Here is a 24,899-nt window from a genome sequence, read left to right as displayed (position 1 = left end):
TTTCTGTACTAAAACAAAATAGATTTTCCAGTTGAAATATTCATAAATACATTGGCCTGAAACGTATTAAATCTGCTTTAGGATTGATATACTACAACTCCCATAGTTATTTTCTGTAAACAGGAAATGTGGAGTCCAACTTTCAACCAATCAAAATGTTTTCCATTAGTTACCACAGCCACAAAATCAAAATAGGCTATATCGTAAAAACTCATGGAAACAACAATTGGCTTTTTGATGTTAATGTAAGGTTAGTGTTATGTATAAGTTAGCAGTGTGGTTAACGTTAGTTTTAAAATCCGATTTTAAGAAAATAAATTGTAGAAATAGGCGGGGTTATGACTTTGTGACTGTAATAATGACCAATAAAAGCTTGGAGGTTTGCATGAGCTTGTTGTTAGCAAGCTAATCCCGTGAATAACTGACGTGAGGCCAATTTGTAACCTACGCGTTGTGTTTATGGATGTAGCTTGTTGTAATTAAAGAAATGGAGACCACACCGAAGACAACCAAATCAAAACCTGTGTACGGCACACCCTGCTATTCAAAATCAAGCCCATGTGAATCCAGTAGTGTGCAAAAGGTAAGGTAAGGACGGTCTACAGTACTAGGCATGTTGCAATGTAATTTACAGTGAAATCTAGCTAGCTAAGTAGCTAACATTACCTAACTAATATATGTAGCAGCCAGTAGCTAATCTGTTTCAAACCCCTCTAATTGTGCTGAATACACACACAAAGATAGCTACAGTATAGTTAGATACCATTTCTTAACGTTTCTGTCAAACCCCTCTAACATACATATTTAACGTACTGATGTTTTTCTACATGGATTTTTCGTATTAAGTAATGAGCCTATGGCATGATTCTTGCTGTTGTTCAGTGTCATTCACAAGTGTCAAACGTTCTCTCAGCCAAAACAGCAGATGAGTTCTTCTCTAAAGGAACGACTGAAAAGATCAAAACGTTCCTTCACCTCTCCTGTTTCCGTGGCCAAACGTCTTAACATCGATGATGACCAACTACCCTCAACAGCAGACAAAGAGTCCGAGCATGGTGCCAAAACAGACAGACAGAAGAATACTGACATCAACAGAAATGAGAGAACGCCCAGTGAATGTCCAGAGACCAGTGAGAGAACGCCCAGTGAATGTCCAGAGACTAGAAGGGCTGGGGTCCCTGGCCCCATGCCTGAATCAGCTCAACCTACTCCTATAGACTTGCTACAACTACGAGACCAATTGAAGAGAGAGGTTAAAGAAGGGACCGAGAGACTACGGCGACTGAAGATGGTTAAAATGTACAGAAGCAAGGTAACCCCTCAATGAAAATGCTAAATGACATGGGTGTTCTCATAGTAAAAAAATGTTGTATAATTGGATGTGACTATTCAACCACTGTTTATTGTATTCCCCATCTCTCACTTCTCTCTAGAATGACCTGACACAGTTGAGAGTTTTGATTGACAAGTGGCGGAGTTGTAGTCAGGCTGCATTGTATGAGCTCCAGTCAGATCTCCCCATAGATGGCAGGAAAGCCAGCATCTCCCAGCTAATTGACCTCTTTGGTGTAGAGGACAGCATACTGCACTTTGACCGCACAGAAGAGGACTTCACCAATGCATAGACCCACATGCCTTCTGTTCATATCGTCACAAATAATATTAATTGTTGATCTCAAATTTCCTGCCTCAGATTTGCTGCCTTCGTTCAATCTTATGTACTGGATGTTTTTCAACCTAAATTTACTATGATCCACAAGTAATTAGAGTGAAAAAATAACATTAATTTGCCACTTCATCAGTTTAATTTCATACTGTTACCTACCATAGTAATTTATTTTATTAGAGTTCTATATTTAAAGATGAAAATCAGTTTGTGACGTTTTGTTAAAAAAATGTAAATAAAGTGTTTCCTAAATCTTGTCAGTTATGTTTTAGCTGAGTGAGAGCGGGGAAGGACTTCATCCTCATGCGTTCCACCTCTGCCCTGAGGGTAGCCACCTCCTCAGCCTGGGTCCTGGCTAGATCCACCAGCTTCTTCCTCTGGATGATCTCCTGGTACCTCTCCTCTGCATCACTCTCATGGTTCTCCTCCATGGCTGAGCAGAGCAGCAAATGGCATCACAGTTCATTAGATGATTCAGTGGAAGTGTTATAGGAAATGAGGCATCAAGGGGCCAGTTAGGGGTTAAAAACAACAATGCAATGGAACAATATCCACCACATGTACACAGTGATACCTATAAAACTCCTGATAACATCACAGTTGAAGTAATGATGTACCTAAAATTGTGTAAACCTATACTGCAATGAAATGTGTAATTATTACAGTACCTATGGCTTCACAGATGTGCCTCCTCTCAGCCACAGTCACTTGCATGTTGGTCAGCTGCTCATCCAGAGCAGAATTCTTCGCTGCCTTCATTGCTGCCTGTCTGTTCAGCTGCTTGATCAACTTCTTACAGGTCAGCACATTCTTTTGGTGAGTCTGAAATACACAAGCATTATAGCTGATATTTTAAGCACTTGAATAAATGTGACAATTCAGTGAAATTAATGTAATCGATATGAAATTATATTAACTCAGTTCACATTACCTTTTCCTGTAATGTTATGGTTTTCTCCAGAGTTGAAACCTGCTTTGATATGCGGTTGTCATGATCCGTCTCACTGAGATACTTGGGGCAAAAAAGCTTTGTTTAAATAATGATCTCTTAGTTTGTGTGGAAAAACATGCCTATTTCATTGGCAGTGACATAGATTGATTCTACATCCCCCGAAAGATACAAAGCTCTCACTGTCAAATGTCAGAACAAAAAAGCAGGTTGATCATTTTATAGCTTAAAAACAGGTGTAGTGGTTCAGGGTATTTTTGATATGTCAATGGTTTTTGGCCATGTGGAAGAGGCAATGCAGGTATTTTACAGTGTTACACTGCAGACACTTTTTCAGCGTAACCTATATTACAGCCAATAAGATGTCTTGAGGCCTATAGAGGGTTCATACTTGTACCTGCAACTTTGGTGTTGCTAGCATTTTGCTCAAACCAGCTGAGCTAACCAGACCACAGGTTTCTATTATCACATGTACACTACTGTTCAAAGTTCTAAGTCACTTAGAAATAGTTTTGAAAGAAAAGCACTCTGTCCATTTTGAAATAACATCACATTGATCAGAAATACAGTGTAGACATTGTTAATGTTGTAAATGACTATTATAGCTGGAAACGGCCGATTTTTATTTATTTATTTATTTTATTTAAATTTGATTTATTTCTGTACGCATATGTAGATATTCCATGGAGGCCCATTATCAGCAACCATCACTCCTGTGTTCCAATGGTATGTTGTGTTAGCTAATTGATCATTAGAAAACCCTTTTACAATTGTTAGCACAGCTGAAAACCGTTGTACCGATTTTAAAGAAGCAATAAAACTGGTCTTCTTTAAACTAGTTGAGTATCTTCAGCATCAGCATTTGTGGGTTCGATTACAGGCTTAAAATGTCCAGAAGCAAAGACCTTCTGAAACTCGTCAGCCTATTCTTGTCCAGAGAAATGAAGGCTATTCCATGTGAGAAATTGCCAAGAAACTGAAGATCTCGTACAACGCTGTAGGTCAGCATCCCGGAGTCGCCTCTTCACTGTTGACACTGGTGTTTTGCGGGTACTATTTAATGAAGCTGCCAGTTGAGGACTTGTGAGGTGTCTTTGTCAAACTAGATACTAATGTACTTGTCTGTCCTCTTGCGCAGTTGTGTACTGGGGCCTCCCACTCTTTCTATTCTGGTTAGCCAGTTTGCGCTGTTTGGTGAAGGGAGTAGTACACAGCGTTGTATGAGATCTTCAGTTTCTTGGCAATTTCTCTCAAGAAATAGCCTTCATTCCTCAGAACAAGAATAGACTAATGAGTTTCAGAAGAAAGTTCTTTGTTTCTGGCCATTTTGAGCCTGTAATCGAACCCACAAATGCTGATGCTCAACTAGTCCAAAAGCCAATTTTATTGCTTACTTAATCAGAACAACAGTTTTCAGCTGTTCCAACATAATTGCAAAAGTGTTTTCTGATGATCAATTAGCCTTTTTAAATTTTAAACTTGGATTAGCTAACACAATGTGCTATTGGAACACAGGAGTTATGGTTGCTGATAATGTAGATATTCCATAAGAAATCTGCTGTTTCCAGCTACAATAGTCATTTACAACATTAACAATGTTAACACTGTATTTCTGATCAATTTGATATTTTTATGGACATAATGTGCTTTTCTTTAAAAAAAAAAAAAAGATATTTCTGTGACCCCAAACTTTTGAACGGTAGTGTACTGTATGCCTTTGCAATTAACTATTGTTCCAGGGAGACCTGTCCCATGGTAAGCTTTAGTATACCTCCTGCAGCTCCTGAGAGACTCGCAGCATCTGAATGTCCCTGGCTTTGTTGTTCAGGTCCTCCTTCTGCATTCTCATCCTCTTGTGCTCCCACTCCTGCTGGATGATGCCCTTACGGAAGTCCTTGCACTCCACCATGCTGGCTATCTTCTGCTCTCCTAGAGCCTGACAGAGGAGCACAGGTCAATGCATAGCCTATGCATCTCATCGGTGGAGTTCCTCATGACCCATTTTTGCCCTGTTTTTCCCATTTACAAATGTTTAACTTATGCTACAATGTTAGCATGACTCTGCTCAGGTAAATGAATAAAGAATGTCTATGGGTCTCACTCTGATGGTCCCGTTGAGGTCCTCCACCACACTCTTATGGAGCAGCAGAGAGTCAGAGTAGTCCGCAATGAAGTCTCCGTTCTCCACCTCCACCTGGCCCTGCTTGATCAAGATCTGAACCATGATGTCCAGGCGGAAACGCATCTTCTCCTCTCGTAGCCTGGAGACATCAAGAGTTTAAAGACCATGAGCTATCAATGAGTCACTCCTGAATTAGCTTTGCATGCCAAGCTTATTTGTGCTCAGACACACAGCTGTTAAGAAAGACTACACCTGTATAAAGTGTTCAAAAGAATCATGGGGTGGAAACATTTGTGTTTAGTGAAAAATGTACTGCGCTTTTAAGAATATAATTGATGTACTCTCACGGTATGACACTCTTACCCATTGATGTCATCCATGAGACTTTTCATTTCCAGTCTTGCACTCTCATCCTCATCGGTCCTTTTCTGCAGAAAGGCCTGCATTTCAGCCAGAGTCAAAGCCTTAACTTTCACCTGAGTAGGACAAGACACAAAAGATGACATTGAAATAACAAAGGGAAATTAACTAGAACTACTACAATGTTTAACAAAATGGGATAATTAACTGTATCCAATTGCTCTTTCTTTGTTCCACAGTCTGTATGTGTCCTGCGTTACATAACACTTTAATAAGGCAGACTTACCCTGTAAGTAAAGTAAGTTTATATATTCTATGAAATATACTGTAGATTTCAAGGTGCTGGAGAACATCGATGACAAGGAAATGCATGTACTGCCACTAACATTTCCTCAGACTACCTCACTTGTCCCCTGGCTGGTTTTCCATTACCTGCTGCTCACTCTCAACTTTGGCTCTGCGGGCCAGGCAGAACCTCTCCCACACAGACAAGTCTAGGCTTTCAGGCATGTTCTCTGGAGCGTCCAGCTCCTCCATGGCCTTCATCATCTGACAGAGACCCTCTGCTGCCACTGGGCCCGGCAGGGGCCGCTCTTTAAAGGGGCTGGTACTGTTGTCTGCCTGGGTCCTCATCCTCTGGACCCTGGGCAAGAGAGTACTGGGATGTTGCACCTTTTCTAAAAATCTGAATGGCAACAACTGTATGTACAGTCTCTTTTTTATGCAGTACCTGGGTCTGCGCTTGTATAGCTTGTACAGCTGATCAACAACATGGCCTGGGACATCAAAGAACTCCTTCCTGAATCCCCTGTCGAGAAGCTAGGGATACACAATATGTCAGATAGTACCCAAGAACAACAAGTGTAGAACAGTACCTGACATGAGATAGTAGACGTGCTACTGCCAGTCGTACTTTGTCCTCGGCCACAACATTGTCGTAGGTCTCCCGGAACATTTCTACATCCTCTTTGTGCTTCTTAAGCTCTTCTCCAATCTCATTCTGTCAGGAGAATAAGGCATGTTAAGAGATGGGAACGCAAAGTACAGGAAGTAACAAGAACAGTGTTGAAGGCAAACCAATTCAGATGCCACACATGTTGGAGCTTGTAAAACACAGTCTAAGACAGAGCAACAGGATAATATCTGACTGGAATGTGTAATAATATGGTTGTATATAATAGAGATAGGATAGCTAACATAAAATTATCTCTAACCCAACCACAGGAGGCTGCTGAGGGGAGGACGGCTCATAATATTGTCTGGAATGGAATGGCATCCAACACATGGAAACTCACTCCGCTCCAGCCATTACCACAAACACCAACCTCCTGTGAACTCAACCATTGTAAATCCCTTCCCCATGAGAAAGATACTCAGCAAATAGAGCATGAATCAGAGGAGGCTGGTAGGAGGAGGTATAGGAGGATGTGCTCATTGTAAAGGCTGGATTACAATGAGCCCGTCCTCCTATAGCTCCTCCCGCCAGCCTCCACTGGCATTAATATAACGACATCTCACCTTGTAGACCCTGTTTTTTTCTAGCTTGAGGCTGAGTTCTCGCTCTCTATTGAGAACCTCCTCCTCTATCAGAATGGAGTGAACTAGATTTGTAATCTTCAGCTCTTCCTACAAAAGAACATAGCAAGAAAACAACAATGGCACATGGAATGTACTGTATATTTCTAATTAAATCTTGATCTGTGTGTGTGTGTGCGCTGTCTTACCTGGTATATAACCATCTCAGATTTCACCTTCCTCTCAAAGAGCTTGGTCAAGGTTTCATCAAACCCCTGAGTGGAGTCCATGATGGACGTCTGTAGTTTCTTCATTTCAGCTTCCAGAGTCTGGAACAAGACAATGGCAACTGAACTTGTGTTGTATATCAAGTCTGGGTCCTATTATGATGGTGTATTTCTTTTGAATACAACATTGAAAAGCAGATGTTTTCACACAAAAATCACACCTTTCTGTACTTCTCCTGTTCCTCGCTCAGTTCTTTGGCTTTCTTCTCATACTCTTTATAAATCTTTTTCTCTTCCTCTGTCCACTGAATGTCCGGTTTGGATACAATGAACTCAGGCTGAGGCACCTCCTGCATGTAGTAAAGTACAGGGTCAGAAAATACATTCAAACACATTCTCTACAATCTGTCATGCACATACTTTTCTTCAGGACAATCACGTTTAATAAATGTTTATCATGTTAACAGTAGATGTATTAAATGTTAATATTGGATATTAAATTCATTTCCATATTTAATTTTGACCACCACCATACCACTCTCAAGATGTCCTCTTTTTTTAGCTCGAGTACTCCACCCATCATTTCATCCAGAGCTCGCTCTCTGATATTGTCACTCTAAGGAGAAGGAGAACCAGAATGTCTGTTTCAATGGGGACCCAAGCCAATAACATCAATTCACACTGTATTTTTACTAAGAAAACAGCTCAGTTTTCACAATTTATCGGTTAGTGATTAAGACCTTGCTTGGGTTAGTAATGGTTTATCGGCTGTTAGAATGATCGGCTGAGAGTAAACATTTAATAAGTGGGAGATGGGAAAGGTAGGAAGCTAGTGATACAGTACCTTGGCCGTCTGTCGTCTTTGTTCCTCCTCTTTCTTCTTCTCCTCCTCTTTTGTTCTCTGCTCTGGGGTGAGGTACTTTTCAAAATGAATCTGGAGACGGGGTCATAAGTCATAAATTATCATTTGATGTGCAGTAACTTGTGTTTTGGTGGAAATCTAAACCATTAAAGTAGGTCAATAACAAAAAAAAACAGTTTAAAGTCTAACCTCAGAGTCCTCCACAGACAGTGCCCTCTCTGGCCGCTCGTTGTCAGACAGGCTGGGCTCCCACAGCTTCCTCTTGAGGTCCAGCTCTGACATGATCTCCATGATGCGACGATTCTTATCTTTCACTCGGTTAATCTCCTGCTCCTTCTGCTTGTGCACCCCCTTAAAGTCTGTGTTAAAGGCTGTCTTCACTTTGTAGATGACATCCTAGTGTATGAGTGAAGGTGAGAAGTCAAATGGAGAAGGAGGCTGTTATAGGCAATTAGGTGAAATACTTAGCTAAACTCAATGGTTATTAAATGCTAAACACTAATACTTTAATCATTAAAGGGCAATTCCACCACTTTTCAACCTCATATTCATTATCTCAAGCACAATACCAGTGTCTACATATGTGAAAATGGTGTTTCTATGTTTTGTAGTAAAAAAATCTATAAAATGATTTTCAAACACTGAGATTCACGGTGACATGAGGAGCAAGAAAATACCCTGTCTTTGGCAAAAAAAACTTGTTACAGGTTTTGCAAAACATAGTTTTTTACTTTTAATCCTACCCTGGATTTTTTTATAATTTCAACCACAGATCATAGAAATGTGCCGTGTTCACATATGTAGACACTGTTGTTATCGTGCTGGAGATAATGAATATGAGGTTGAAAAGTGGTGGAATTGCCCTTTAAATGCTGAATATGTATACATTGGTTATTAAAATCCTAGTACATATTGCCAAACAGTTTGTTTACCTGTAGCAAAGTGATCTGGTTGATCTTCTGCTCTCTGATGTGCAGGTTGAACTGATTGTAGAGGTAGGGGTTTGAGCCTCCATACTGGGCACTGAGGCTACCTGTGAGGGAAGCACTCTCCATCTCACGACCTTCCTCCTCCTCCTCTTCTTCCGCCGTGGTCTTGCTATTCTTCTCTAGAATCTCCTGCTGGAGCTAGAGTGTTTTGGAAGAGGATGAGTGGCATGTAAAACAAAAAAAAACATATCGCTTGGCACTATTGCCAGGTGTATAAAATTGGCAAAATCTCTAGCAATTGCACTGTGACTAAAGGGACATACAGCACATTCTAACTCACATTACTGTCAGCCCATTCAATCTTCCTCATACTCTCCACTCTATGAAGTTCATCCAGCTCCTGCTGTGTCCGCTCCTTCATGGGGTAGTTCTTCACCTCGTGTTCAGTGTGGAAGGCCTAAGGTAAAAGCCAACAAAACACACAGTCTCAAAACATATCTGTTGCTGCACCTTTGAAAACCAACTCCATTTTGGTTGTGACTCTCAAGTTACCTTGATAGCTTGCCCTTTGATCTTCATGGAATCCCAGCATTCTCTCTTAAGGACGTCACGCAGGTAGCACTTGGCTAGGTTCTCCAACTCAATCTCATTTCGGACCTGTAAGGGAGTCAGTAAGAATACTATCACACTGTGTGTGTGTGTGTGTGTGTGTGTGTGTGTGTGTGTGTGTGTGTGTGTGTGTGTGTGTGTGTGTGTGTGTGTGTGTGTGTGTGTGTGTGTGTGTGTGTGTGTGTGTGTGTATGTTTTACCCTGGTGACCTCCTGCTCCCCCTCGGCTTGCAATCTCTTTTGCTCATCTACATCCAGGTTGAACTCCTGCTGCTCCAGCTTCTCCATGTCAGGCAGCGTCTCGTTCTCACGCATCATTGCCTGGATCTGGGGCCGACGACATGGTCACATTAGCCATTAGCATTTTGATGATATTGTGTCTAATTTTACACTCACGCATGATTCATTAAGCAAAGTAAATAAAAAGAGGATTAGAGCTCTGCTTACTGTGTCACGCAATTGTTTGATATTTTTCCTCAGGCTTTTCTTTGTCTGTGAAAACTGCTGTATCTCCTCATTGATAACCTGTGGACAGTATAGTGGGCGGCAGGGTAGCCTAGTGGTTAGAGCGTTGGGCTAGGAACCGAAAAGTTGCAAGTTCGAATCCCCGAGCTGACAAGGTACAAATCTGTCGTTCTGCCCCTGAACAAGGCAGTTAACCCACTGTTCCTAGGCCGTCACTGAAAATAAGACTTTGTTCTTAACTGACTTGCCTAGTTAAATAAAGGTAAAAAAAAAAATAGTGGTAGTAGCAAGATGTGTGTATTGTCTGATGACAATTTGTTGTTCTGTTTAGTATCCCCATACTCAAAGGACTACCTGAAAAACGGTACATTGTTTTGCCAGCATATCTGTCAACACTGACTTTCACAATACATCAGCTATAACATTACACCCTACTAAATCCTTCTATACTCAACATGATGGGACTTGAATGGAATCAAACACATCACCCACACAAATAATAAAGCAGGTAATGGCACAGTGGCTGAACGTTACCCAACTATGGCTGTTTCATGTTATCTAACTGTTATCTAACTGTGATCTACAATGTGCAAACCCACAACACAATGAATGCCACACCTTTGATATCAGTTCAGTGTTATCTACAATCTCCGAAATGTTTACCTGCCTTGCTCCCAATCTGCGCCTGATCTTTTCACACTAAAACGGATTAAGTTCATTAAGATGTCGCTATCACCCAGGAAGAATGTGCCAACAGCAACACAGCTGTTTTGTGAATTAGGTATTGAAGTATTTGTCAAGGGCAACATCAATGTTTCTCCCATCAGTACTGGGGTGAAACTGAGTACCAAATCTATATTTAACTATGCAAGTCAGTTAAGAACAAATTCTTCTTGACAATGACGGCCTACAATGACGGACTAAAGCTCTTGTGCTGAAGTGACATCAGCAGTGTTACTGACCGCTTCCAGCTTGTTGTCCAGCCAGGTGGAGTCTGAGGCTGTGGCTGAGGGCAGGTTGGTGGAGCTCTCATCCTGTTCCGTCACATCAACTATCTGTCGCTTATCATTGGCCTAAAGACAGGAGGTGAGGACAAACAAATTAACTACATTTCATGTGTGAATATGAAACATCACATATCTGATTCCAGAAGATTTGATGGATCTGAAATGATCTTCATTACACTGATGCAAAGGACAAGCCCTGTGTGAATAGCATCAACTAGGATGTATTTAGCTGGCGCAGTGAGGCGTAAGTTAAGATGGAGGATGTAAAATCTATATGAATCACAGGAGGCTGCTGTGGGGAGAATGACTCGTAATAATGGCCGGAACGGAGCAAATGGAATGGCATCAAACACCTGGAAACCATGTGTTTGATGTATTTAATACCATTCCACTAATTCCGCTCCAGTTATTACCACAAGCCCGTTCTCCCCAATTAAGGTGCCAGCAACTTCCTGTGATATGAATGGTAACCTTGGCTACCTCTGCTCTGTGTAGATCTGCAGACCCAGGAGGGGACAGGGCCTCTGGGTCCCAGTCAGCCATCCTACTGAGAATAGGGTTCTCTGATGTTATCACACTCTCCTGGTATTTGGCTATAGACTGGCTGTACTGTGTAGCTGCATTCGCTTTGCCAACACCTGCCATTTTCAGCCTTCATAGAAAACAGAAAAATACATAGACAGAATACAATGTCTTACAAATTAAAGTAGTCCAATGCATTATAATGAAAGAAAGGTTCTCCTTGTTATAGTAGAAATTGTGATATGTTTTAGAGTGATCTAATAATCTTTGAAATTCCACATCTACATGAACTACAGTGCTCTCTGGTGTTCAACGCTGCATTACCTTCAGACTTGTCCCCGTTGACTTACCTTAGTCTTGTACAGACCATAGAGCCATCTTTCAGGCCTGTAGTGATCATTGTCTGACTGTCTGAGGTAAAGGACACTGTCCTCACCCCTCCCAGCCAACACGAGTGGCACTGCATCTGAACATACCGGTCCTGTACATGACAATGACAACATACTCAGGTTAATAGCATTACGAGTGGTTATAACACAAAGATAATGTGTTTTAATCAATCTTTTTTTTGTTCTCACAGATTTCCTCTTTTGAGATTCACTCTCTTAAGAACAATACTACATTTATAATACAATACTGTTTTTTTTCTTCAGTATATTTAAAATGAGCTCTATAAAGCTGCATGTTATGTTCAATGTAACATGCAAAGCCTGAAGTGAAACAAGGTCGTACTAGACTGGAGATCTCTCGGATGCGCAGCAGTCCGTCTTGGCCCACCGAGGCCAGCCAAGACTGGTGGGGCGACAGGAGGACAGAGGCGGGGCCCATAGGGTGACCCTCCACCTCCTTCTCTGGGGTCAACTGGACCACTTCCTGGTCAGAGGACCATTCTGTGCTCTAGGAGACAGACATGACACAGTGGGCAAGTGTATTGTGTTGTGTTTATGCAAATGTTATTGGTATTGTGTCAAATTTGGTCATAAGTCATGACCAAATAAAAACTAAACAGCAAACCACCCATCATCAACAAATGTTCAGATGTTAGATATAAGATTTATGGGGTTTTAAACATAAGTCCGACTGGTAAATGCATGGGACCTTACCTCAGGTAGCTGGAATCTCTGGAGAGCTTTTCTCTTTTGGCAGTAGCCAAAGATCTTATTGGCTCCCAGGGCAGAGGAGCTGAGTGCGTGAGGGACCTCATATGTGCACCGCTGTAGGACATTATTGGAAAGACATCCTCTCAGGTCTGCACACACTCCTGCCCCTGCAAAGCAACAGCAGTACACAAATTCCATTCTATCTCAGTTCCAGCGTGTCAATACAGGAATCAAACAGAGACAGGTGTGAAATAAAATGGAACAGACCCAAAGTCAGGCAGGATGATAGGCAGGATGATGAACAGTTTCTTTCTGTGGACACACACACACACACACACACACACACACACACACACACACACACACACACACACACACACACACACACACACACACACACACACACACACACACACACACACACATACACACACACACACACACAGCCCAGTCAGTACCTGTGAGCTCCTGCACAGGCAGAGTGAGCAGTGTAAGCAGACTTCCCTCCCCTCGGCCTATGTCCTTCTCTCCAGCACACAGAGCCAGCAGTTTGACCTGCTTAATGTCCCGGCTGTACTGGGTAGAGAGGGACACGATGGCTCCTTTAGCACCTGGAGAGAACAACACTGCTTAAATCAAACATAATGGGTTGAAATGAGTTAAAGAAATACCAGGAGAAACATATATGGACTTTTGTGGAGCATTAAATGTACCTGTGTATCCGATTACTTCAAATTCTCTGGAAGCCCTTGCATTCAACACATATATATTTGCATCCGAGGTACCAGTGATAAGGAAGTTTCCTCCTTGATCAAAACTGTAAACCAAAAACAATATGAAATCCAACATTACTATTGAACACTGATAACTTTGAAAGGCTCTTTAACATTTTACAATAAGGACAACCAAAATGCAAATAACAACATTAAACCCATTGGAGATACTTGCAGTAGGTGGTCCACAGGAGTGTAGTAGAGGTGAACACTGTGCACCAGACGAGGCTGCTGCTCCCTGGTCAGCTCAATGAACAGGACATGCCCCGACACTGTTCCCACGGCAACGTATTGAGCAATCGGACAGCAGGCCAAACTGGTCACCTAGACACAATAGTAGTTGATTTAAGTTTTTTAAATTATTGGTCTATTGTCCATGAAGTTTACATGAGACTTTTCACTTAAATACTGTAACAAGCACAATTCACAACTGACTATGCCTACTTACTGTATTATTTAGCATAGCTGCCCTAATACTATTGTAATTGAATGACTATTAACCTTTACTTGAAGAGATATAGAGCCGATGCAGAAGCCAGCATCTAGAGACCAGAGCTGCAACTCTCCTGAGTCCCTCACTGACTGTAACAAGGAGAGAAACGCCAACATCATTATAAATGAGGATCCATTACAAAACATTTACATCAGTTAAACATGACATCAATGATCTCTTACCACACATAAGTTATTATCAGTGTACAGTGAAGCTGCTGCCACAAAGTCTCCACTGAGAACGTCCAGGACTTTCACCACCTTCTCACACTGGGATCGTTTATACCTGTAGATGCGCCCCTGGAAAAAAGAAAAAGCATACAATAACAAGAGCCAAGAAATAATTAAAATATGTATCCATAATACAGTACAATGTATGCACTCACTGTACTGGAAGCTAAGAGCAGTGTTTCATAGTCTGGAGAATATATTATGGTTGTGGCTGGTTCCTCCAATGTCCAAGTTTGTGTAACCTCCACTTGGTTCCCCTTAATTTTTAAGCAGCGTAGCACATTCTCCTGTAGAATAGAAAAGCCTATTTTAAACGATATAAATCTGGAATATGTTGTTGTTGGCTCTAAATAGGTGGTTTAACAGATCAAATGGGAATGCATCTAAGTAAGTTGAACTCTGAGAGCCAGACTTCATACTACTGAATTCGCTGGATATCATGTATCCATCCTCCAATCAATGTGAAAAGCAGTTTGTTACCTTTCCTGACACAAAGAGTCCATCCTTGTGCAGGGCTAAGCTCTGGAAGCTACCCTGCTGGAACCCAGGAATGTCATCTGCAGCTGAACAGTAGTAAGCACACATATTTTATCATATTGATATGAACATGCAATATAACACTACACATATAATTGTGATCATTGACGTGATATGTCAGTGCACAATTATTCTAACCAAGTAGATTATTTTTGGCAATGTTTCTAAAATTGGTGACTGTCAGTACATTTTTGTTCCCCATGAACCTCAATATGTGTGTCTGACTGATACTCATCTGGAGTGAGAGCCAGTACACAGCAGGTCCCCTGGGCCAGAGTAAAGAGTGCTATGAGACAGCAGGGTGTACCTGAGGGGTTGAAGAGGACAGAGACAGCCAGAGAGTCTGGGTCAACCTGCAGTAGGTGGCCTTCCTGACAGCCCACATAGAGCTCTGATGAGGCTGTCCAGCAGATGGTGCTAGGTCTTAGCCTGGTCTTGATGCGCTCTTTGGGCTTTCAAAACAGGGATAGTGAACTTGTTTTGAGATTGAGAAGAGTAAAACTGCACATGTTTTAATACATTTTCTACATAGGCTACTCACTACAGAGTGAGACAAAACCTGTGCAATTAGTTCCTGCGGTTGAGAGGTGTTAAGAAGACAGTACCACAAAGGTTTCTGCCTTGTCTTCTGCAAGCCCTGCGATGGCTGAGGTGGGCATCTGAGGTCCGAAGTAGGTGAGTATTCCAGTGGGGACATGAGAGGGGTTAATCTCCCTCTCAACCAGACAGCCATCAGTCGCAGGGAGATCTATCACACTGACAATTGACAATGTAATTAATAATAAATTAATAACACATGAAATGTACCCATACAATTTATATTGAAGACACGGATAACATTTATTGTAGGTATCAATTGTGATTATTGAAATAACCAGCAACATTTATGTAGTTACAATTAACCTCAATTACCCTGGTTTCATTATATGAAAGCTGTCACTCTTCTCAATGTTCCAAACTGTAAGGGATGATGATGCACTCAAAGAGCAAATCTGGAGCCAGTTCATTGGGTTAAACACCAAAGAGGTGATGTCTTTTCCAGCTTGTGGTTGGTTACAAATTGGATCCCCAGTTTCCCAGTTCCTACAAAAAAAGTATTGGTATTACCACAAATAGTGAGTGTACAAAACAGAGGTCATTTAAATGAATGTGTAAGGAGGATATTAAGTGGAGTGGTTTCAATTACCATACTGTTATGGTGTGGTCTGGTATTGATGAGCAGCAGGCCAAATAAGGACCAGCATCACTTAGTGCCAGAGATGTGTAGTCTACATGGGCTGTTCCTGTAAATGAGAAAACACTTTAGTAATATTGCTAACTGGAGGAAGTATTTGAATAGCTAATGCAATGTATATAACTCTTTAATCATGTTAATAATGTCAATGTTTCAGATAAAGACTTACCCTTCAGTTCATTCTTCAGAATAAGTTCAGGGTAGTTGTACACAAATATGGAGGGATTTAGTTTATGGTTGGAGAATGCAAGTGTCCTGCAATGTCCATTTGCTGTGAAGGCACCAATACCTCGACCAGGACACTGCAGCACACTTCTAATGTTCGTCTCTATATTCAGGAAAACGATGTAATTCCCACAAATGTAGCAGGCTGTTTTCTTGTCAACAAATTCAACATTTTGGCTTGTCAAACCCTGAGCCCACCTAAGAAACAAAACACACAGACGAAGAACCCTTTTTTCTAAGAGTGCATTATAGTAGCCAACGTTAGCTAGTAACGTTAGTTACTGTAACGTTAACGTGAATATAGATACATCATTTATATAGTTTGCTATCTAACCATCTCGCTAACACACATCATTTTAGATGAACTAAGATACACCACGCATAACCAAACGAACAAACCAATGCATGTTAACTTACCTGACTTCTAAATTTCCCAATACATCCATTTCTGGAAATGTACTGAATAAACTGAGCTGTGCAAGACAACTAACAGCTAGCATGTAACACAGGAGCAAATGTTTGGTCTTGTTGCCTTGACAACTACAATTTCTCTTCCCGCACCATCCCCTTACATGCGTTTTAACCATTTGTTGATTTCTAAATCCGTCACACCCAGGAAAGTAAAATTACATACAAATCTTTGACCACTTGTTCTTTGAATGTAAATTTGTGTCAGAATTTTGGGAAAACCTTGCAGAATACTTATTTACCATTATGAACACTACCCATGTTTTTGAAATGAAGGATATAATATGTTGCTATTGCAATGATAACAAGACCACTGAAATGATTGTGAATTTTTTATTCTTGTTGCCAAATACTTTATACACAAACGAAAATTCCAAAATTCTATACCAAAATTACACATATTTTTGATTGAATTTAACTATCTTATTAAAACATTAACCCCAGTGAATAACAACAACAATAACATTTTCCTGAATCATTATAATGATATTGTTTCAGAGGGATTACAATGCCACTAGAATTGTATATATTTTTTTATTATTTCATTGATATTTTTTGTGTTTTAGTATTTTCTGGTTAATACTTGCATCCTGTTTTGTTTGATGTAAGTTGTTGATCTGTATTATGAATTAAAAAAAGACAAAAGAAAAGAAAATTACCAAAATACCGCGGCTATGGGCTGTTCTTAGTCACGACTCAACGCCTGGATACAGCTTTTATATTGGCCATATACCACAAACCCCTGAGGTGCCATATTACTATTTGAAACTGGTTACCAACGTAATTATAGCAGTAAAAAGAAAAGTGGTGTCATACCCATTGTATGTCAGCCAATCAGTATTCAGGGCTCAAACCACCCAGTTTATACTTGTTATTAAATTTGTTAATTAAAAATAAAAATAAAATTATTTAAAAAAAATCAAAAATCTTTGACCATACCACAAAAAAAAATTGTTAAGACAGTAACTCTGTGTTAAATCCACAGACCTCGGAAACATGGTCAAAACAAAGAGGAGAACGTAACATTGGCAAATATATTTATAATAACTAACACTATAACTAGCTCCTTGTTCTATCTGTGACTTTAGTAAAGAAAATAATGTTACCTTGGTATTCATTTCATTTTACAAAACATGTGCACAAGGATTGTTTGCATTTTAATGTTTCTATACAAGTGTGCAACATGTTCGTTTGTCACTCAGAGACTCGGAGTAACCACAACTGCTCATCTTCCATGGCCTCTGAATTTATTTTGCCAAAGGTAAGAAAGACAACTTCTAAAATCTATTTAACCCTTGTGTGGTGTTCGGGCCTGTGGGACCCATTTTCAATGTTTACTAAATTAAAAATGATACAATTAATTATTTTTTCAACCTGAGACTCACTGGCCTTGGCTCATTTTCTGTGAAGAACATGTAAAATAACACATTTTCATTGAGTGCACACTGTGAACCCCCCTACACATTTATATTACATATGTGGTGTTCGGGTCTTCTTGGACCCGAGGGTAGGAAAAGTGTGTGTGTCTTCCTCCTCCCTGGGCCGGCTGTTTCAACATAGCACCAAGCACCTGTCTGTCTCGCTGCCAGTCTGCCTGTCTCCCGCTTTTCTCATACTCTTTAACCTTTGTACTGTGTGAAACTACACAATATCTTGCGGGAACTTGCACAATACTATTACAATACATTATTTCGAAACATTGTAAAAAATGCAGTATTTTCCCACACTCTACCCCAGCCTGAGCTCCCACCTCAGCTGTTGAATACACGGAACAGGCCTATCAATTCCTCTAAGAACGTCAAGGCAGACGCATTGTCTCGGCTGTATGACACAGAGGAGCGGTCCATGGATCCCACTCCCATACTCCCAGCTTCGTGTTTGGTGGCGCCAGTAGTGTGGGAGCTGGACGCGGACATTGAGCGGGCGTCACGTGCAGAGCCCTCTCCTCCTGAGTGTCCAGCTGGTCGTCTGTACGTTCCGTCTGCTGTCCGCGACCGATTGATCTATTGGGCTCACACGTCACCCTCCTCTGGTCATCCTGGGATAGGTCGGACGATGCGCTGTCTTGATGGGAGGTACTGGTGGCCCACTTTAGCCAAGGACGTGAGGATTTATGTTTCCTCCTGCTCGGTGTGCGCCCAGTGCAAGGCTCCTAGACACCTGCCCAGAGGTAAGCTTCAACCTTTACCCGTTCCTCAACGGCCGTGGTCGCACCTGTCGGTGGATTTTTTGACTGATCTTCCACCTTCACAGGGTTACACCACGATCCTGGTCGTTGTGGATCGGTTTTCGAAGTCCTGTCGTCTCCTCCCTTTGCCCGGTCTCCCTACGGCCTTACAAACTGCAGAGGCCCTGTTTACACACGTTTTCCGGCACTATGGGGTGCCTGAGGATATAGTGTCTGATCGGGGTCCCCAGTTCACATCAAGGGTCTGGAAGGCGTTCATGGACCGTCTGGGGATCTCGGTTAGTCTTACCTCAGGTTTTCACCCCGAGAGTAATGGGCAGGTGGAGAGAGTTAACCAGGATGTGGGCAGGTTTTTGCGGTCCTATTGCCAGGACTGGCCGGGGGAGTGGGCGAAGTTCGTGCCATGGGCAGAGATGGCCCAGAACTCGCTACGTCACTCCTCCACTAACCTCACTCCTTTTCAATGTGTATTAGGGTATCAGCCGGTTCTGGCTCCTTGGCATCAGAGCCAGACCGAGGCTCCTGCGGTGGACAATTGGTTTCGGCGCGCTGAGGAAACCTGGGAGGCAGCCCACGTCCACCTTCAGCGCGCCATAAGGCGCCAGAAAATTGGCGCAGACCGTCGCCGCAGTGAGGCCCCGGTGTTCGCATCAGGGGACAGGGTCTGGCTCTCGACCCGAAACCTGCCCCTCCGCCTGCTCTGCCGGAAGCTGGGTCCGCGGTTTGTGGGGCCGTTTAAAGTCCTGAGGAGAGTGAACGAGGTATGTTATAGGTTACAACTGCCCACTAATTACCGTATTAACCCCTCGTTCCATGTGTCTCTCCTCAGGCCGGTGGTGGCTGGCCCGCTCCAGGAGGCTGAAGTGCGTGAAGTTCCTCCGCCTCCTCTTGACATCGAGGGGGTCCAGGCGTACTCTGTTCGATCCATTTTGGATTCGAGACGTCGGGCGAGGGGCCTTCAGTACCTCGTGGACTGGGAGGGGTACGGGCCGGAGGAGAGATGCTGGGTTCCGGTGGAGGACGTTTTAGATAATGTCAGTTAACATGACCTTTATGAATTATGAAGCCTTTATGTGCTTTTTTAAATCATATAAATGCTTAGAAATTCACAAAGGGAAGTTAGCTGATAGATTGTCTCATAGAACAAAACGTATAAGATCTCCTAAACCTGTGTTTACTACAGACCTTATTTTCAGAGTTTATCCAAAAACACCATTAATTTCCACATAGGCTTTGTCCAACAAACGATGCCGGAGTGAGTGTTCCTAGAAAAAGACGCCATTAATATTTCTCTCTGGAATATCTGGTAAATATAATGGATAATCTGTGCTTCTGCCAAGTCCCCTAACCAGATGTTCCTGTTTTCAGGAGATAATGGAAAGAGAGCCTGTGAGGTTGAATCCGCTTTTGGACGTTAACAAACCGACACTCAATTTTAACTCGTCCACATTTACTGGATTGGTTGAACAGTGCAGAAGAGAACCCTGACAGTTTTATTTTATTTTTGTCAAGACCAGCATATTGGGGGAATCTAGTTTCAGGCGTTTCTGTTAGGCCTGCTACATTAGGTTAGGGGAGAGATAACCAAATAGAGAAAGAAGATAAACGATCTAAGAGTACAGGACAGAATGTAAATAAACGACCGCAGGGTTCACATATTCTTGGAATGAGAATGTTTAAGGCCAAGAGTTTTACCTGACTACTTGACCAGACCAGGAAAAACTCTGAGCCTGTATTTCAGCCTTCTGTATGTCAGTTAATCAATGACTAAAATAGAGACATGGGCAAATTTATGGATGCTGAACTGGTGATGCATGAGACATTGGCGAAGTGATGCGTTGTCTTTATTAAAACAGTAGGTGGCGACTTACACAGATAAAATCCTGGTTTTCGTCAAACCATTGCAAGGAAAGTAGTGTTGTCTGAATAAAACTGCACAAGATCAAGGAGCTCAATAGGTGTGTAGTGTAATGTGTACTTCAATAATGTCACGTACTTTAAGGATTTTTGAAATACTGCACAGTACTGGCAATAAATTGGCCAATCTTTCACAGCAGCAATGATACTGTGATTTCTGGAACAACTTCAGAGAAGGTGATGGATGTATTGTAACGTCTATTGATACTAGACACCCTTCATTCCCCCATTGCTTCCCACTGAAACATTCTGTGCTACATTGTGGTGTTCTCTGTCTCTGACTGTGTATGCTGACCCTGACCGTGTACCGTATCCATGATCTTATTACCAATCAAACTCACACCCTAGCTGAGGACAGTCAATGTACGTAGTTGTACAATTTCAACTGGATATCCACATATATGCATTAAGAAATTATAGTAACCTACTGGGATAGTGGTATATAATTATAAAATAACTTATTGTTTGCTTTTAATGTATTTCTTTAATTAATGATCTCTTAACATAATAGAATAGAATATAATACCTTTATTTTCACAAGAACTTACAAGATATTAGACAGTACAATATTAGACATTAAATACATTCACCAGAAACAGAATCTATTGTGCCAGGTCCGCAAATTTTTTTAAAAAAGCAATAAGATCCTATCTGGATAGACAGTCTGTAAGGCTACACAGGGCCTCTCTACTCTATAATGCAATATTGAAGAATAACATATTTGTTTGTCTACACTACATTAGTCTGCAGTAAACCTTTACAGACACAATTGAAAATGTGGATTTGAGACAGATGTTTGTCATGTTAGGCCTACATATTTATAGGATTTACAATCAGCCTTGACTTTTTCTTTCTAGTTTTAGTATTGTTGATCATGCAAATCCCAGTAGCCAAATTAAGCGCAGACATTTTTAATACTAAAGTATTAAATTGTTACTGAATATAATCTTGTCCTAGATTTGTCCTAGTGGTATAGTGAATATATTTTCCACATTAATCAATCATAAACAGGTGATGCAAATTTGACTAATTTGGCATGCCGTTCTGGTTAATTCAAGCCTTTATTGGAAAAAAAGGTCTAGAACCGGCTAACAGCACCTTCTCCATCAAGTCCATCCAGAAAGTCAACAATTTCCTCAGCTCTGTCTCCTCCATTATGGACAATGGACAACAAAACACGAACACTGCTGTCACGTTGGCCAGTGGGTAGCATAATCTCTACTGCCTTCTTGTGGATATCAATTGACCTGGAAGCATCTTGTTTGGCATAAAACAAATATTGGGCATACCAGTTGTAGAATTTTTGTAAATCCTGTGGTTCCATTCCTTCTATTTCAAGAAGCAGGTCCTCAAATATTTTATCTGCTCTATCAATTCTGCCAGATTCTTTGTACATGGCAGTCAGTTCCAGTTTTACTGCAAGGGATTTGGGGTAGAGTGTGACCACCTCTTCATAAAGGTTGACTGCATTTTCAATCAGAATATGCCTCATTGGGTTCCTTTTCTCTTCCGGAGAGAAAATCTTCCATTTGTAACACTTCCCAAGATGCCTCTTCAGCTGGCGTGAATTGGGGTGCCTCTCCAGGGTCCTTCTTGCCAGGTCAATGCTTGAATCATGAGAGATGTAATCTTTGAAAAAATCTAGCAAGATTCCAAATCCACCAAAGCTGTCCAAAGGCTTCTCTATCACTTCCTTTGCAAGTTTACATGCTTCCTCAACCTGGCCACTCTCTGCAAGCCTCTGCAGGTACATCACTGTGATGTACAAATCTTCTGGTTCCAATTCTCTAGCAATCCGTAGGTGCTCCAACATCTCAGATCGCAGCTCCGGGGTAATGTCTTTCCTATCAACAGATTTATTAAATGCCATGGCGTAGCCACAGCGCAGCACCTTGTTCTCAGGATCCCCTTTCAAGGCCATCCGGAAGCAATATAGCGCTGCCTTCCTCTTGCTTACATCAAACTTATTCAAAGTCCAGGCCCTTTCGCCCCACACTACACCTGGGCAGGACGAGGGGTTGTCCCGCAATAGTCTCCCCACCTTCTCCACATAGGTCTCGCTCTCTGTTAGCTCCCCTTGGTGATAGTGCACCCAGGCCAAGTTCCCATAGTGGACCACCAGACTTAGCTCCACGTCGTCTGGGCTGTTTAGGCGAATGGCCTCTTCAGCCTTCTTCAGGCAATGAAGAGCGTCCTCTGTGGAGCCCAAAGCGTAGTGTAGGTAAGCCAGGAGGTTGTACAGATGACCCGTCCAGGAACATTGAACCCCCTCTCTGCTGCTGATGTCTATCATCGTTTCTCTGAGGCTTTGAAGTTTAGATCTGCTGTCGTCCAGCTTCCAGGTGAAGTGGCATTCCAAACCCTGCAGCCTAATTTTCAAGGAGGTCTGAGCCATTCTGGTTAAAAAAAGACGACATTTTAATTGTATAATTTTTTTTCATGAACAATACCTAAGAGAGATATTTAAGACCTGGATGGTGAACCAAGGACTCATTTCAGTCATGAGAGAGAGAGAGAGAGGGTGCTAGAGAGATATCACTTACCTCATAGTTGGACAAGAGAAAGCCATCTTGTGGTCTCTGAGTTTCAACACAGAGCAAATGAGTGTCTGATTAGATACCTCACAGATTCTATCCTGATTTTATACTGTATGGACCACATTATCATCCAATGGGTGAGTTATGCTGATATTACCTCACATTAGAAACAACTATCATAGTTTTGTTTCTAGCAAATAGAAACTAAAGCAAATGAGTGTGTGCCAAGGGCTGTTACGGTGACCGTATTACCACCACACCTGGAGTCATGAGTCATGAAGGCAGTCAAATTCCACTTGACCGTTTAGTCACGGTAATTAGTCTTATCCAAGCTCTGATGCTGCTGATGGTCATTAGTAGCTTACCAAACATGCTAACTGCCTGGTACTCAGCACTCTATTGTCCCTCTAATCACTCTGACATCAATGCAAACGTCATCAAAAATCGAATCAAACACTTCATGAGAGCCCATGAGCTCATGTTGCGCAACATTTCTATAGGCTATGCAATTGCGTAAGAAAACAGAGTGGTGGCCTCAATTAAAAAGAGGTGGATTCCATCAGCTTTCTATAGGCTTACAATATTCATTTCTCAACTTTCCTAATATTAAGCAAATTGCTTCTCTTTACAACAGGAGTATAGCCTACCTGGCTGGCATTGAACCTCCTTTGCTCCATGAACCTCCACAATGAACCTCCATTTGCTATTTAAGTGCATGGATGACATGTCTTTTTTCCCTCTGCCCCTGTTTTGAGACAGGTGCATGATAATGGTCCATGTTACAGTATGATATGTTGGGTAAAATAATAAAGACAGACACAAATGTCAAGTTCAAGCATTGTACATGTCCCTACATACGGGGTCTGGGGAAAAGCCTAGCTATCGAACACCTATCAACTAGACTCCGTAACATCATCCTTTTCAATAGAAAGTGCAAACATAACAGCACAACATTAAGTTCTTAACAGTCAAGTCATAACAATTGAAAAAGCATTACATTTTCTATTTACTTCAGTTGTCATCTTTCTCTTTGTTTTTTTGTTTTTTGTTTTTTTAATAAACAGAGGACAAGTTACCACAGTCCCTTGCTTACAGAGTAAGCCTTTCCGGTGGCTTACACAGTTGACCCACCCGTAAGTATGGGCTCTGACAGGGGTAGGATTAAGGCCACGAGCTGGAGAGCTTGGTGGGCTAGAAGCCTCACCTTCAGTTGGCTCATGTCACAATTCTGCGCCCCTTGCCTTTAGGCCTGGACTGAGATCCAGCTCATCTAGGTGAGTGAATGGCGTGTTCTGGTTTGTTGTCTGCTCTGCTACGTGTAGATCCACCTGATTGCGACGATAGAGGGAGCCACCAGGTAAGAACGTGGTGCAACACTCTGTAGGCATGTACCCAGACTCCAAAGTCCTGTGTGGTATCCCGGCAGCGGTTTCATCCTTATTGTTTCACCCACCTCCAGCTCTGGTAGGTCTCGAGCAGTCCAGTCGTAGAAGCACTTAGTGAGCTGCTTCTATGGCACAGTTTGTCCGTGACGCCAACCATGACACATGGCTCAAGTAGCTTGTTAGCTACGGGGATGGTAGTCTTCAGAGGTCTGGACAGCAGGCGTTGCGCTGGGCTGCTGTCCATGTTTCGGTGGGTGTGTTCCTCCACTGTAAGATGGCTTTCCAGGGGTCGTTGCTGTCACGCAAGGCCCTTCATCACAGGTTTTTTGCAATCTTGACAGCTGACTCTGCCTTACCATTTGCCATTGGGTGTGGAGGTCACATGGTCAAACTCCCATTCTGAGGCGAAACGGTTGAACTGTGCAGTGGGCCATTGCCCGTGATGACCTTGTCAGGCTGGCCTTACCTTGCAAACTGCGCCTTGAAGCACTTTATGACTGTCTCTGCAGACAAGTCAGGGAGCCATTCAATTTCTCAAAAGTCAGTGTAGTGTTCAACAATGAGAAGATAGTGCTTTTGT

At 42.0% G+C, this 24,899-nt stretch overlaps 2 protein-coding genes across 3 annotated transcripts; one reads left to right on the top strand and one right to left on the bottom strand.

Annotated features, from left to right (window-relative positions):
- The first annotated feature begins 212 nt into the window (after window positions 1-212).
- Window positions 213-1,922, top strand: sfr1 (SWI5-dependent homologous recombination repair protein 1). Of its 2 annotated transcripts, none has more exons than XM_038960570.1 (3): window positions 213-588; window positions 914-1,312; window positions 1,434-1,922. In XM_038960570.1, the coding sequence occupies exons 2-3, from the start codon at window positions 926-928 to the stop codon at window positions 1,623-1,625; spliced, it is 579 nt and encodes a 192-aa protein (XP_038816498.1). In that variant the 5' UTR covers window positions 213-588; window positions 914-925; the 3' UTR covers window positions 1,626-1,922. The 2 variants fall into 2 exon arrangements, with proteins under 2 accessions (XP_038816498.1, XP_038816497.1); XM_038960569.1 differs by having other exon boundaries at window positions 214-583.
- Window positions 1,823-22,792, bottom strand: cfap43 (cilia and flagella associated protein 43). The gene is made up of 36 exons (XM_038960184.1): window positions 21,687-22,792; window positions 15,769-16,022; window positions 15,552-15,648; window positions 15,278-15,448; window positions 14,971-15,121; window positions 14,673-14,817; window positions 14,309-14,391; window positions 13,781-13,897; window positions 13,613-13,687; window positions 13,281-13,429; window positions 13,046-13,149; window positions 12,791-12,943; window positions 12,336-12,499; window positions 11,965-12,129; window positions 11,583-11,713; window positions 11,182-11,362; window positions 10,666-10,776; window positions 9,440-9,565; window positions 9,183-9,287; window positions 8,971-9,087; window positions 8,634-8,828; window positions 7,891-8,097; window positions 7,684-7,773; window positions 7,375-7,455; window positions 7,061-7,189; window positions 6,822-6,941; window positions 6,616-6,723; window positions 6,011-6,097; window positions 5,828-5,916; window positions 5,530-5,740; window positions 5,101-5,213; window positions 4,717-4,876; window positions 4,387-4,551; window positions 2,598-2,678; window positions 2,335-2,488; window positions 1,823-2,099 (listed from the first exon to the last, which is right to left on the bottom strand). Exons 1-36 carry the CDS (start codon window positions 22,790-22,792, stop codon window positions 1,924-1,926), a joined length of 5,871 nt encoding a protein of 1,956 aa, XP_038816112.1. The 3' UTR covers window positions 1,823-1,923.
- Window positions 22,793-24,899: the final 2,107 nt, after the last annotated feature.

Source organism: Salvelinus namaycush, chromosome 22 (genome assembly GCF_016432855.1).
Source record: "Salvelinus namaycush isolate Seneca chromosome 22, SaNama_1.0, whole genome shotgun sequence".
Classification (NCBI taxonomy): Eukaryota; Metazoa; Chordata; class Actinopteri; order Salmoniformes; family Salmonidae; genus Salvelinus; species Salvelinus namaycush.
Note: the sequence above shows the minus strand (reverse complement) of the source record. Positions and strands in the feature narration are given on the sequence as shown.

Coding starts and splice junctions, on each gene's coding strand:
- sfr1 (XM_038960569.1), top strand. CDS start 488: ATGGAGACCACACCGAAGACAACCAAATCAAAACCTGTGTACGGCACA. Junction 584..913: donor AATCCAGTAGTGTGCAAAAG/GTAAGGTAAGGA, acceptor ACGTTCTCTCAG/CCAAAACAGCAGATGAGTTC. Junction 1,313..1,433: donor TTAAAATGTACAGAAGCAAG/GTAACCCCTCAA, acceptor ACTTCTCTCTAG/AATGACCTGACACAGTTGAG.
- cfap43 (XM_038960184.1), bottom strand. CDS start 22,792: ATGGCTCAGACCTCCTTGAAAATTAGGCTGCAGGGTTTGGAATGCCAC. Junction 12,944..13,045: donor TGAAGTAATCGGATACACAG/GTACATTTAATG, acceptor TGTTCTCTCCAG/GTGCTAAAGGAGCCATCGTG. Junction 7,774..7,890: donor TGTCTGTGGAGGACTCTGAG/GTTAGACTTTAA, acceptor CCCCGTCTCCAG/ATTCATTTTGAAAAGTACCT.